This window comes from Girardinichthys multiradiatus, chromosome 18, assembly GCF_021462225.1.
Source record: "Girardinichthys multiradiatus isolate DD_20200921_A chromosome 18, DD_fGirMul_XY1, whole genome shotgun sequence".
Lineage (NCBI taxonomy): Eukaryota > Metazoa > Chordata > Actinopteri > Cyprinodontiformes > Goodeidae > Girardinichthys > Girardinichthys multiradiatus.
The window spans coordinates 23,833,209-23,845,289 of NC_061810.1; the positions used below are offsets into that span (position 1 = coordinate 23,833,209).

The 12,081-nt window shown below is 40.3% G+C and overlaps 1 protein-coding gene across 2 annotated transcripts in view; it reads right to left on the reverse strand.

Moving 5' to 3' along the window:
* The window catches only part of gucy1a2 (guanylate cyclase 1, soluble, alpha 2), an 82,086-nt gene that overhangs the window by 21,507 nt on the left and 48,498 nt on the right, over positions 1 to 12,081 (reverse strand). For both annotated transcript variants that reach the window (XM_047392109.1, XM_047392110.1), the window contains exons 5-6: positions 3,714 to 3,926; positions 2,410 to 2,682 (exon numbers count right to left, since the gene is read on the reverse strand). In XM_047392109.1, coding sequence (XP_047248065.1) covers positions 2,410 to 2,682; positions 3,714 to 3,926 — 486 coding nt within the window. The remainder of the gene's footprint in view (positions 1 to 2,409; positions 2,683 to 3,713; positions 3,927 to 12,081) is intronic.

Consider the following 12,081-nt stretch of genomic DNA (forward strand, 5'->3'; position numbering starts at 1 on the left):
AATTTACAGGTTGAACAAGAACAACATTAATCAGAGAAGAAGCCAAGAGGCCCATGGTAGCTATGGAGGAGCTGCAGAGTTCCACAGCTGAGGTGGAGAAATATGTCAATGATAAGTCATGCATTCCAGAAATGGGTCCTTTAGGACACAATGGCAGGAAGAAAGCCATAGTTGAAAGAAAGCCATCAAGATATCTTATTTGCAGTTTGCCAAAAGCCATATAGAGTTCACAGCAAACATGTGAAAATGCTCTGGTCAGATAAGACCAAAATAAACTTGGCCTACATTCAAAATGCAGCAAAAAGCAAACGCTGCACATCAGCTTTGACACGCCATCTCCATGCTGAAACATGGTGATGGCAGCATTATGTTGTGGAGATGCTTTTCTTCCGTAGGGACAGGGAAGCTGGGTGGTGTTGATGGTAAGGTGAGGAGGGCAATACAGTGAAAGTGAAAAACTGACGTTCACAGACGCTTTCAATTTTGTCTGAAAGACACTGAGTTATTCTGTAAAGAAGAATGAGCAAAAATGTTAGTCTCCATAAGCGCAAAATACCCCTAAAGGCTTGCACCTGTAGTTGCAGCAAAGCTGGTTGGTTCCACAGAGTATCGATCTAGGAGGGCTAAATACAAATAGGTATCACACTTTTTTTTTTTTATTTTGAAGAAAATTCTGAAAATCAGCCCAGCAAAAAATTGAAGTTTGTGATCATATTGTGACAAAATGTGAAAAAGAAGGGGTATGAATACTTTAGCAAGGCACTGTATATGTAGTGTTGGGGTCATCCATGTTGGTCGGGCAGTTGGACATGCGTCGCCCAGGATTGTAAAACCGGCAGAAAATAAACTTTCGTTGCCATTTTCAGCGTTTCTCACGGAACGATGCATCGGAAGCGCATATCTGGAGACAAAAGCTCGCAGGCGAACTTTTCCTCCACACGGCCATTCCCGGAATAGCTTGAAAGCTGGAAATCTGTCTGATACAAGAAGATCAGAAGATTCATATACCGATCAAAGACCCCACCGACACCCGACGCAGGTGGAAACCCACAGAGGTTTTATTTCCAAAAATAAAATCCTCTTTGTTGATTCAGTCGACTAAACGGTTCTTCCTATTTTTCCCCATTTTGGACGGATGAGAAGTTTACCTTTTTTTTTTTGAGGTGATCACGGACGCGTGATCCTCCCCCCCTCGTTTTTCTTCAGAGCTGACCCATTCTCAACCGGTGGAGAGAAGACAACGTCAAAGTAATTTCGATCTTTTAATATTAAATCGGACAGGTGTATTTAGAGGTCTGGGCAGGATGAGGCATAGTTAAGGTGATTTAGAATCACCAGTAGTTAATCCAGGTATCAACTTGTTGCACGCAATACTGATTGAAGTGTTTTATGCTGAGCTGTTTTGATTTCCTGTGCAAGCGCTGCTGAATCGTGGAGTGCGGTTGCGATCAGCAAGGTGCGTGTGTAAGTTTGGTCCGGCTGATCCCAAATCAGCCAGGAGTTAGTTGGAGTTTTAAAGTTTTTCCATTCAAAACAACTGCTGTCTGGGCCTCTTGTCCTGACCACTTCTTTTCTCCCAGTTTTATTACTGGAATTTTTCCACCGAATTCCTGCCTCAGAGTTTTATGACCCTTTGTTTGAGATTTGGCCACAGATTTAGCCACAGCTGCTAATGGCTGAGGGCGCACCCCACCGTCTACTAGCTGATCCCCCACAATCAAGGCATCAGCACACCAGGAGGACTTCTCTTTCCAAGTTAACCCAAATCACACATTTTGTCCATAAAACTGCTGGTTTGATCTTGATAGACACTCAATGCGCATAAGTTTTCTTTTATTATTATTGTTAGGTAGTCATTGTTATTCCCTTTGTGTAGAATGGTTCTTGTTAGTTAGGTGAAGGTTTTTGGACCAGAATAATGGTATATCAGGGCTATATGGCTTCCATAAATTCACATATTTAAGAGAAGCGTTTGTGTCTATTTCGTCCAAGAGTGATTTATCTGTCAAAATAAGGTTGAAGTTCCCCCAGTGGTTGAATAAACAGGGACATTTAGTGGTTTTGGTTAATAATTATCAATTATTAATGGTAAATAACTAACTGTAATTATGAGGGCTTAGAGCCCATAATCACAACACCAGAGGACATCTCTATTTCTCTATTTCTATTCGTAAGTAATGATTTTTGGTTAAGAAATTATTTTCCTGAATTATGATTTTTAATTATAAGTTTTGACAAATTAATTAATCAGTAATCATAATCCTTACAGTAGAATAAACACTAATATGTTTTTACACCTTCTACCTTCCTTCTATCAAAAAGAAATGTTCCTGTTTCCTTAAATGAAGGAAAAACATTTCCCCAACTTCTGGTTCTAACATGACAAGGTGCACATGTCTATCCACTGACCTTATAAACATCTAGAATGCCACACTGGTAGTCGAAGCGTGTGTAGAGCTCGTTCAGCATTGATATAACCTGCATAGGTGTGCAGTGGGCACACACAGCAGTAAAGCCCACGATGTCCGAGAACAGCATGGTGACATCATTGAATTTTTGCGCTGGCACGGGTTGACCCTGCCACAGCTTCTGCGCCACATCACCCGGAAATATGGAATACAGGAGATCCACTGTCCTTCTTTTTTCTTCTTCCAGAGCCTGATGAGTCCTCTCTAAGGTGGCCTGAGAGAAGAGGGAGGGTGATCAGGAGACTTGTTGCACTGATAAAGGAGCAGATGACAGGAATGCTAAAAGCCAGCAATAATGCACAAAATGAACTCTGCTGCATTATGCAGATACATTAGTGGGTGATTTGTTTTTACCTAAATACATGTGATTGTTTGTAACGTTCCCTCAAGATGCAATGCTATAGTACTGTTTAAGCATGTTAAATATGATAAAGCTAGTTATAACTACGGTCGAGGGGGATGGTTGAAAAGACAGAGAATGATGAAGTGAGCATCCACTGAGTTGTTACCAGAAGCTCTGAAGCCAAATTGTTTTAGCAAGTCTTTTTAGACACATTTTTCTACTTGGTATAGATTTATGCAGTCAACATGGGCAATAAATATCAGTACAGTACAGCAGAGAATTTACCCTGAATACGTCAGTGAGTTATGAAACATCATACTATCATCCCAGTTACAGGTTGTAACCTGCTGCTTTTCTTTTCTTAGAATAAAAGTCAAGAGAACAGGTCTTGGTTTTAAAGAGGTGATAAATGTGGAGACTCCAGAGAGCTGCAGTGTGATTTGAATCATTTTTACTCATATTGTTGAGAATTCAATGGATATTAAATGACAGGTGGTCCTCCTTAAGAACACAACTGATCAAACTGCTCTTTGTTAGAACCCACATTATTGCTGCAGCATTAAATGTAAATGAACAGTTTTCACATTATGTATGTTAACTCCGAATTTAATCAGAAAGGTGTGCAAAGACCATACATAACCTGAAAATACAACAGTTTGTGTTGCTAAAAATATGTATACATGTTTTTGTTTTTTTATCTAGATGAAAGCAAGATGTTCTAAAAATGCCATGACAAGGTAGGCAACACTTAAACACTTAATTTCTGACTTTTCAGAAAGGAGCAGCTGTTCACACCTAAATGCTTTTATAGTCTTTTGGGGGATGTAACATTTTGTAATAAGCTTAGTTTTTTTTCTGACTGATCTGTCACATGAGGTACATTTTACAAGGTTTTTTTTTACCTTTAGTTTATCCATTCTTTTTTTCAAGCCATCCTGGGCCTTGGCTTGCTCCCCTACCAGGATAACATCTCGTGTGGCATCATGGATGGGAATGTCTGACAGATGGAGACCCCTTCCCATCAGCTCCTCTAGCTTATCAACACGTGGAGAGCCCAGAAACATCAAGGAGCAGGACTCAGGGACGTGGATCATCTGCCCCTTTAACTCCATCACCTGGCAGAAATCATAAGAAGAAATAAAATGAATATTTTTTTCTAAGTGAAAAGATTTAACCTTAGTAACCCACAAGCATTGCGTTGCGGTTTGTGTTTAATGTTACCCTTTTTGTTTGTTAGGCTTTTTCTTTGTTTCTTTAGAAAAAACAATGCCATAAACATGTCCTGTTTTGTGAGCTGCTCTCAGCAATGTAAATTAGATGTTTTAATCGGATGTTTTCATTCTGACTTGTTTTCAGGGAACCAACAGAAATTTGGAAGTAATAACACGTTAGAGAAAATCAAAGAAATACCCATTTATAATAGCACATCATGGACACTGCATGTTGCTTTATACTTTACATTACAAGCTTGTTGTTATCTATGTAGCTGGTCTTGACTTGCTTCTGAGTTAAGGGGAACCAGCTGCAGTTTTCTTATCCGATTGAATTTTAACTTTAAAACTGTAAAACTACAGAATGCTATTCATCAAATTCATCAAAAAACGATTACACAAACAATGCAATAGACTGTAAATGATAATAGTGAAATGCATGACCAAAATTGGTTAATGGAGGTTAATTCATAATTTAACAGTACTTAAACTTGGCTCTATGTGAAAAAGTGTTTGGATAGTTTTTTTCTTGTATTAAATAAAATCATCATTTTAAAACTGCTTTTTGTATTTACTCAGATTATCCTTGTTTGATATTAGCATTTGTTTGATGATGTGAAACATTTAAATGTTACAAAACAGAAAACGCAGAAGAAATTTGTATTGGAGAAAAACATTTTCGAAGCACTGTAAATATATAAAAAAGATCAGGTCAGATCAGGTCAAGCTGAAAATCAGTTTATTCCGGTCACCTCCCTGGCAATCGTGCATCCTCACTATAGAGTGCTTTTCTTAGTGAGGGGGTTTCCCTCTGTGCCCTGTCAGCAGATATTTTCCCCAGAGAAAAATGTCATATGAAAGCATCCCCTTTGCAGTCTTGTAAGGTAAAGTTTACAGACATTAATTTGAAAAGATTAAACACTGAGGCAAGGAGCTTCACAAACAACTGTTTTTGGTAGTGGTACCTGGAAAATACTTAGATGACTTTGATGCTTCACATCATGTTAACAAATCCCTTGATGAAATATATATGCAGGATCTGTTAAATATTTGTTACACAGGTATGAAAAACAAAACAAAAGTACTTATTTTTCCTAAATGATGTAGATGAAATAGAAACAACAGGTAAGCCACCTACACAATAATTTCCTTTCTTTTACTTTCTCACCCTGTTTAAAATCCTATCTGTTTCTCTCTGTATCTATGCTCTTTTCTTCATCTCCTCCATCCCCTCTCTCAGGCCTCTCTCCATAGTGTCAGATAGATTATTCCACAAGTGAGCACAGCGCAGCCCTGTTTTATTTATAGCACAAGTCTCTCCTATTTCTGCATAAAACATAGACTCTACAGCTAAATGTGCACAGTAATTCTCTACAAACATCCGAGCAGAATATTACAAACTGACTCTTACTGTATTTACATTTTTAGAAACTAAACATGCATGCAGCATAATTTATGCAGCCTTCAACTCACGGGTCTGTGTTGACCCAACCCCAATAACCCAATCTGTGCTAATACCTTTACAGAGATGAGACCTGAGAGATTGTTTTACCAGCTTCAGTGATTTTAATTGCTCTACTGAAGTTTTAGGAAAGATTCCCACGAACAATGCAGGCTCCAAAATGCAAACACGTAAGAAACATATGCTGACACGAACAAACGACAGTGTGAGCAGCTGTTTCAGGGGGTTGCGTCTGGCCGAGTGGGAGAGCCACACGCCTGACATACTAATAGCCATCTCCATGGAGACTGTGAAATCAGGGGAGCCAAATACAAAATGAAAAACATGCTCTAATGCTGCTTGTGCAAATAAATTAGCTCTCTCCATCTTAAATGTTTTCCTACATTGGTCTCTGACACGTTTACAAGAACTACAAAGAGCAAGATAAAGGAATTAAAACTGCTGTGGTTATTCATAGAAAAATTTAATTAGATTTAAATAACACTAACTTAGGTTATGGAAACACAAAACTTCAAACATGGCAAGCCAAATCACAGCAAAACGACTTTATTTCTGTTTTACAAAATACAAATATCTTAGGTTTTAACTCGGAATTAGACCGATTTCAGTTATAAGGCGCATACATTTAATCAGTGATACATAATTTATAAATAGTTGTTATATTGTTGTCTTACTGGCAGAAAAATTATTAATGTTGTAATGATAATGGAATTTCAGCTGACAATAAGCTGCATGGCGGTGGACAAGTGAGGCCAGCTAAAATGTGGTTTTTGGTGGTGATAAATGCTTCTCTGTTGAGCACTGTTAAGCACAGCATGGTTGAAGTCTAAAGACAGAAAGTCAAGGGTGGTAAGGTTGCACCCAGCCCATCCTTAATGAGATGAAGAGTCCAAATGCACTTTTCATGTATAGGTATGTATATGTAAATGCTTATGTTTATGCAAGTTACATGTTTTTGCACAACATCAGCTCCTCTAAGTTTGAGGCTATGACTTTCGACTGGATCCAGGGGGGGGGGGGGGGGCAATGTGGCGTTTGATCTGGCCATGGAACAGTGGACCAGGGCCCGTATTCACAACGGTTCTCAGAATCCTCTCAGAGAGCTCCTGACTTAGCCTAAAAAATCCTGGCAAGGACTCCTAGCTTAAGAGTGATTCACTTCGATGCTGAAAGCGACTCTTCGTTAGGAGACAACATAGTGAGGAGGTGTGGTTGACCCCGTTGCTAGGTGTGATGATGTCTTGTAAGAGATGTGATGGGCTCTTACAAAAAAACAAACATAAAAAACCCAAAACAAATGCGCTCCTAGTAATCAGTGAACAGAAATTAACCGATGATATAAATTAAACTGGATTCAGAAATGTGTAAATTCATGATGATAAAACTTAGCAAAATTAAATGAATTGTCACACAACATCAAAATGTTTGAATGTAGCTTATCTACATGCTTGTCATTATTTTTGATTTACCTATTATGTTTATTTACCTTGCTGGTTGTTTTCATACTGCTATTTCTATTTGATATAAACTAATTTCATTCTTTTAATAGTACTATATCCTATATTGTTTGTAAATTTGTTCACTTTTTCATTCATGGTTATTTATTATAGTTTTTACTATTTATTTATTATTTATTTATTTATCCTTTCTAATATTACTACAGGTGCACCTTTAATCTATCCTGTTGCTGAAACAAATTTTGCCCTAGGGGGATGATAACGTTTATCTTATTTCTATATTAATAATTGTATGATTGTATTAGGCCAATAACAATATCAGACCACAGCCCAGTTGTTATGACAATAAACTTAGAGAATGATAAACAACCTAAACAGTGGAGAATGAATGTTTCACTTCTAGGTTACCAAAATTACGCTAGAGCAATGAGGGAGTCAATTACAAAAAAAAGAAATTGAGGAAGCCATAAAAATTTTTAAAAACAATAAAGTGCCAGGAGCAGATGGGTTCCCTGGGGAATTTTATAAGCATTTTGAAACAGAAGTCACACCCCTATTACAAAGGGTATTTAATTATGCCCTCACAGATAATGACCCCCCCCAAAGTCCTGGTCAGAAGCAATAATATCTCTAATTCCCAAGGAAGGCAAAGACCTCATAAATTGTACATCCTACAGACCAATAAGTGTGGTCTATCAGTTCTATTGGAATTCAAAAATGTATCAACACAATAGTAAAACCGGACCAAACAGGGTTTATAACGGGGCGTCTAGGGATAAATAATATTAGGAGAACCTTAAATGTGATCACTGTGGCGAAACAAAAACAGGATCCTTCAATGCTTCTCAGCCTTGATGCTGAGAAAGCATTTGCTAGGGTAGATTGGCAGTACCTGAAATACACACTAGGAAAATTGGGATTTCATAAAGATTTTAATAATTGGTTAGTGTGTTATATTCTGGACCCACATCCAAAGTGCAGGTGAATGGATATTCCTCAAGGAACTTCAGTTTAAAAAGAGGAACTAGGCAGGGATCTCCTCTTTCGCCTCTACTATTTGCGATAAGTATCGAGCCCCTGGCGGAAACCATACGGACAGACTCTAGAATTCATGGAGTAACAGCAGGAGGAGTCACTCATAAAATCTCATGATATGCAGATGACAGTATATATATATCTCTAACCCTCTGAGTTCAATCCCTAGGCTTATGACTGGTTTAAGAGATACTGGAGAAATGTCAGGCTACAAGATTCATGAAACCAAGTCGGGGGCTATGATGCTGGTGGGCAAGTGGCCAAAAAGTTTAGATAAAGAGGTCACTTTTAATTGGGCAAAGAGGGGATTTAAATATTTAGGCGTTATGATCACACCACAAACCTCGCAACTATTTAATGAAAATTATGGTAGACTAATCACACAAATACAGTCGGAACTTAACCAGATGGGAGATTCTTCCTCTCTCTTTACTGGGCAGAATAGAAACAGTGAGAATGAATTTACTCCCAAGATTCATGTATCTATTTCAGGCACTCCCTATTTGGATACTGGCCTTTGTTTTCAAAACTTTAGATAAAATCATTAATAACTTCATTTGGCAAAGGAGGAAGCCAAGAATCAGGCAGAAACTATTATTAAGCCCAAAAGAAAAAGGTGGTCTTATTTTGCCCAATCTGAAAATGTATTACTGGGCAGCACAACTTTGTGTCGTGGTCAAATGGTTTGTACAAGATGAGGAGACGAACTGGATTGGTCTGGAGAACAATGCTTGCCATTTGGTACCACATTTATGGAGAGAAAGAAATGGAAAGATTTAAAAGTTGAAAATGAATGGATTATGTGTACGCACAGGGTTTGGTCCCTGGTGAGGAAGAAAATAGGATCACTTTTAATAATATCACGCATAGTGAAAATAGCCAAGATTATTGACTTTTTTCCAAACAAACTGGATGTAGGATATCAGAGATGGGCACAGCAGGGATTAATAAGAATTAACCAGTTTTTTAATGGAGAAACCTTTAAGTCATTTAAGCAGCTACAAGAAAAAATATGGATTATGCTCCAAAGATTTTTACAGATATTTACAATTAAGGGATTATCCTTTATCACACAATGAATGGGCTACTTTGAAACAAAATATAGTACCTGTCAGGATCTAGAGTCATCTGCTGCCTGCTGCTAACACCTTTCCAATACTAGGTGCCGCCAGTAGGAGAGTCCTGAGGCGACAGGTGTTGCGCATCTATTCATCAGCTGAGAAGCATAAAGAGGATGGTTGCCAACACTTCGTCGCCTGAGTGTTTTGCCTCCGTGGTAATCTTCTGGCCAGCTCTGAAAACTTTGCAAGAATTGCTGTGAAGGATTTTTGAAGTATTTTCTCTGTGTGAAATTTAACTTCCCTTGTTACCTGTTCCAGGTATGATTTCTGCCTGACCTGTCCCAGTCCTCCGTTGTGATACTGGCTATTTCCTGGAATTGGACTGAACCTGGCAAGCGGGGCTTCTTTCCTGACACTTATCCTCTCCCTAGCGGTTTCCACGGATTCTCCAGTAAGAGAATGTTTCAGTTGGGTCATGTTCTGAGGTCCAGCGACTAATAATTTCTTTGTGTTTTTTCAGTGATGGGAGATTAGATTCGCCACTTTTGTTGTGCTTGACCAAGTTTGCAATAAACTTCTTTATTTAACAAGTTCTCTGAGTGTCTCTGCATGAGGGTTAAGTCGGCTGTAAAAATCATGACAGAACACTCAGGCCAGCCTAACCCAGCAGAGACCCTTCAGAGAACTTTAGCTGAACATAGTCAGCAGATTCATGCACACGGTTCCACTCTCTAAACCCTCCTAGACCGGCAGCTGCAAACAAACCAGCAGCTAGAGCATTTGGCATCGTTGTTTCGAGGTGCTTGTAGTCCCGAGTCCGCCGTACCCATTGGGGGCGCTGTGGAGCCCCTGGAGACCCAACATCAGCCACCTTTCCAAGATGTTACTTCTCCTCACCCTGAGAAGTTCTCTGGAGATGTGGGCGGATGCCGCGAATTTTTACTCTAGTGTAATTTGGTGTTTAACTGGTCACCCTGAGCGTTTTCTCACGATGAGGGTAAGATCTCATATGTCTTGGGCTTGTTAACCGGGAGAGCGCTCCGGTGGGCGGAGGCATGATTTTCCAACTGCACTAGTTTCGGTGTGTCTTACGAGGTTTTCATTATGGAGTTTAAACAAACTTTTGATGTAGCTTCAGATCAGTCCTGTAGTGCCCGCAGGTTGTGAGCGCTAAAACAGCGTTCTTTAGCTGATTTTTCTATTGATTTCCGTACATTGGCTGCGTCCTCAGGCTGGAACGCAAGCGCGTTAAAGGCTGCGTTTTTCCAGTCTCTGGACGAACCCATTAAGGACGGGTTAGCCCTCTTAGATGAACCAGAGGGGTTAGATAAGTACATTGATTTGGCTGTCCGCATTGATTCTCGCCTACGGGAGAGGAGGAGGGATCGCTCCAAGAGGGCAGTGGGGCGGTCTTCCCCGTTTCCCTCGTCCCCGTTACCAGTGTCGTTGGAGCCTCAAGTCGGCCACCCCGAGACCAAGCCCATGCAGGTAGGGAGAGACAGTCTCTCGCCTGGAGAGCAACGACGACGCCGGGAGGCTAATCAATGTTTTTATTGTGGTGCCTCCGGCCATTTCATTTTCGCTTGTCCTGTCCGGCCAAAAGGGCGGGTCCGCCGGCTGTGATGGGGCAACCGACGGACCAATCCTCCAGTAGTAAAACCCCTCGATTCACGTTACCGGCTACCTTATCTTTGAATCATCACGCTGAGGTTTTATCTGCCCTAGTTGACTCTGGCTGTGATTTGAACTTGATTGACTATGATTTTGTTTCCAAGAAACAAATTGCCACAGAGAAGTTGGCCCAGCCCCGTCGGGTTTTAGCCTTGGATGGGTTATCATTACATGAGATCACCCATCAGACACAGCCACTTGAGCTTGTTTTGTCCGGTAATCACCGAGAACAGGTATCTTTTTATGTTTTTCCCATTGCTCAGAGTTCACGTTAGTACTCGGTTTCCCCTGGCTCCATCGTCATAACCGTCTGCCCTACCACCCCTGGTGAGGAAGGCGAAGAGAAGGAACTCCCAGATTTAACCAGGGTCCCCTCCGAGTATCACAACCTCAAAATGGTTTTTAGTAAATCTCGGGGTCTGTCTCTGCCGCCTCATCGACCGTACGACTGCGCCATTAACCTCCTCCCAGGTGCTCCTTTGCCCTCCAGTCGGCTCTACAGCATCTCTGGGCTGGAGAGAAGGGTAATGGAGAAATATATTGCGGAGTCTTTAGCCGCTGAAATTATCCGTCCTTCTTCGTCTCCTTTAGGGGCGGGTTTCTTTAGTATATCAAAATACGACAGGAGTGCTACAAATTTGTGTAGGAGGAACCTGTAAGCAGATCGGGGATCACGCTCATATTTTTTGGGACTGCCCAAAACTGAGCTCATTCTGGCAGGGAGTTCAGACAGAAATTCAAAAAATTTTTAAGTTCACCTTACCATTGAACCCACTGCACTACATATTGGGCTTGACCCCAGGAAGAAATATTGGGAAAAGGAAAGTCCAGTTACTACAAATTCTTCTATTGGTTGCAAGAAAAATGATAACTCTGTCCTGGCTCAAGCCTTTGCCTCCCACCCTTCAACAATGGCAAGGAAGACTGAAAGATGTGTATACAATGGAAAAGATAACGGCAACATTTCAAGTAAAAATGGACGTTTTTCTGAGAGTATGGACCCCAGCTATTTCCCACTTTGGATGGTCACACAGATGAAGATGTTGTGGGTTCTAAGAAGTTATGTTTAGTCCCTTCTGTGGGTTTCGTCTTGGAATATGCTGGTTGGGTTCACCCACCCCTCATGTGAGTCCACGAGGACCATTTTGATTTTCAATTGCTGAAATGGATGTTAACTGTTTGCCGAGACACTGATTCTTTTTGTTTATTTGCTTGTTTGTTTTCTTTTTTTCTGTTGTATTATATGTGTGCAGGTAAATATGTACGTGTCGGGGAAGGACTGTGGGTCGGACCAAAGCGCAGACAAGAGCTCGGTAGCCGCATCATAGTTACTTCCTTGTTTATTTAAAAACGTCCAAAAGGTAACAAAACAC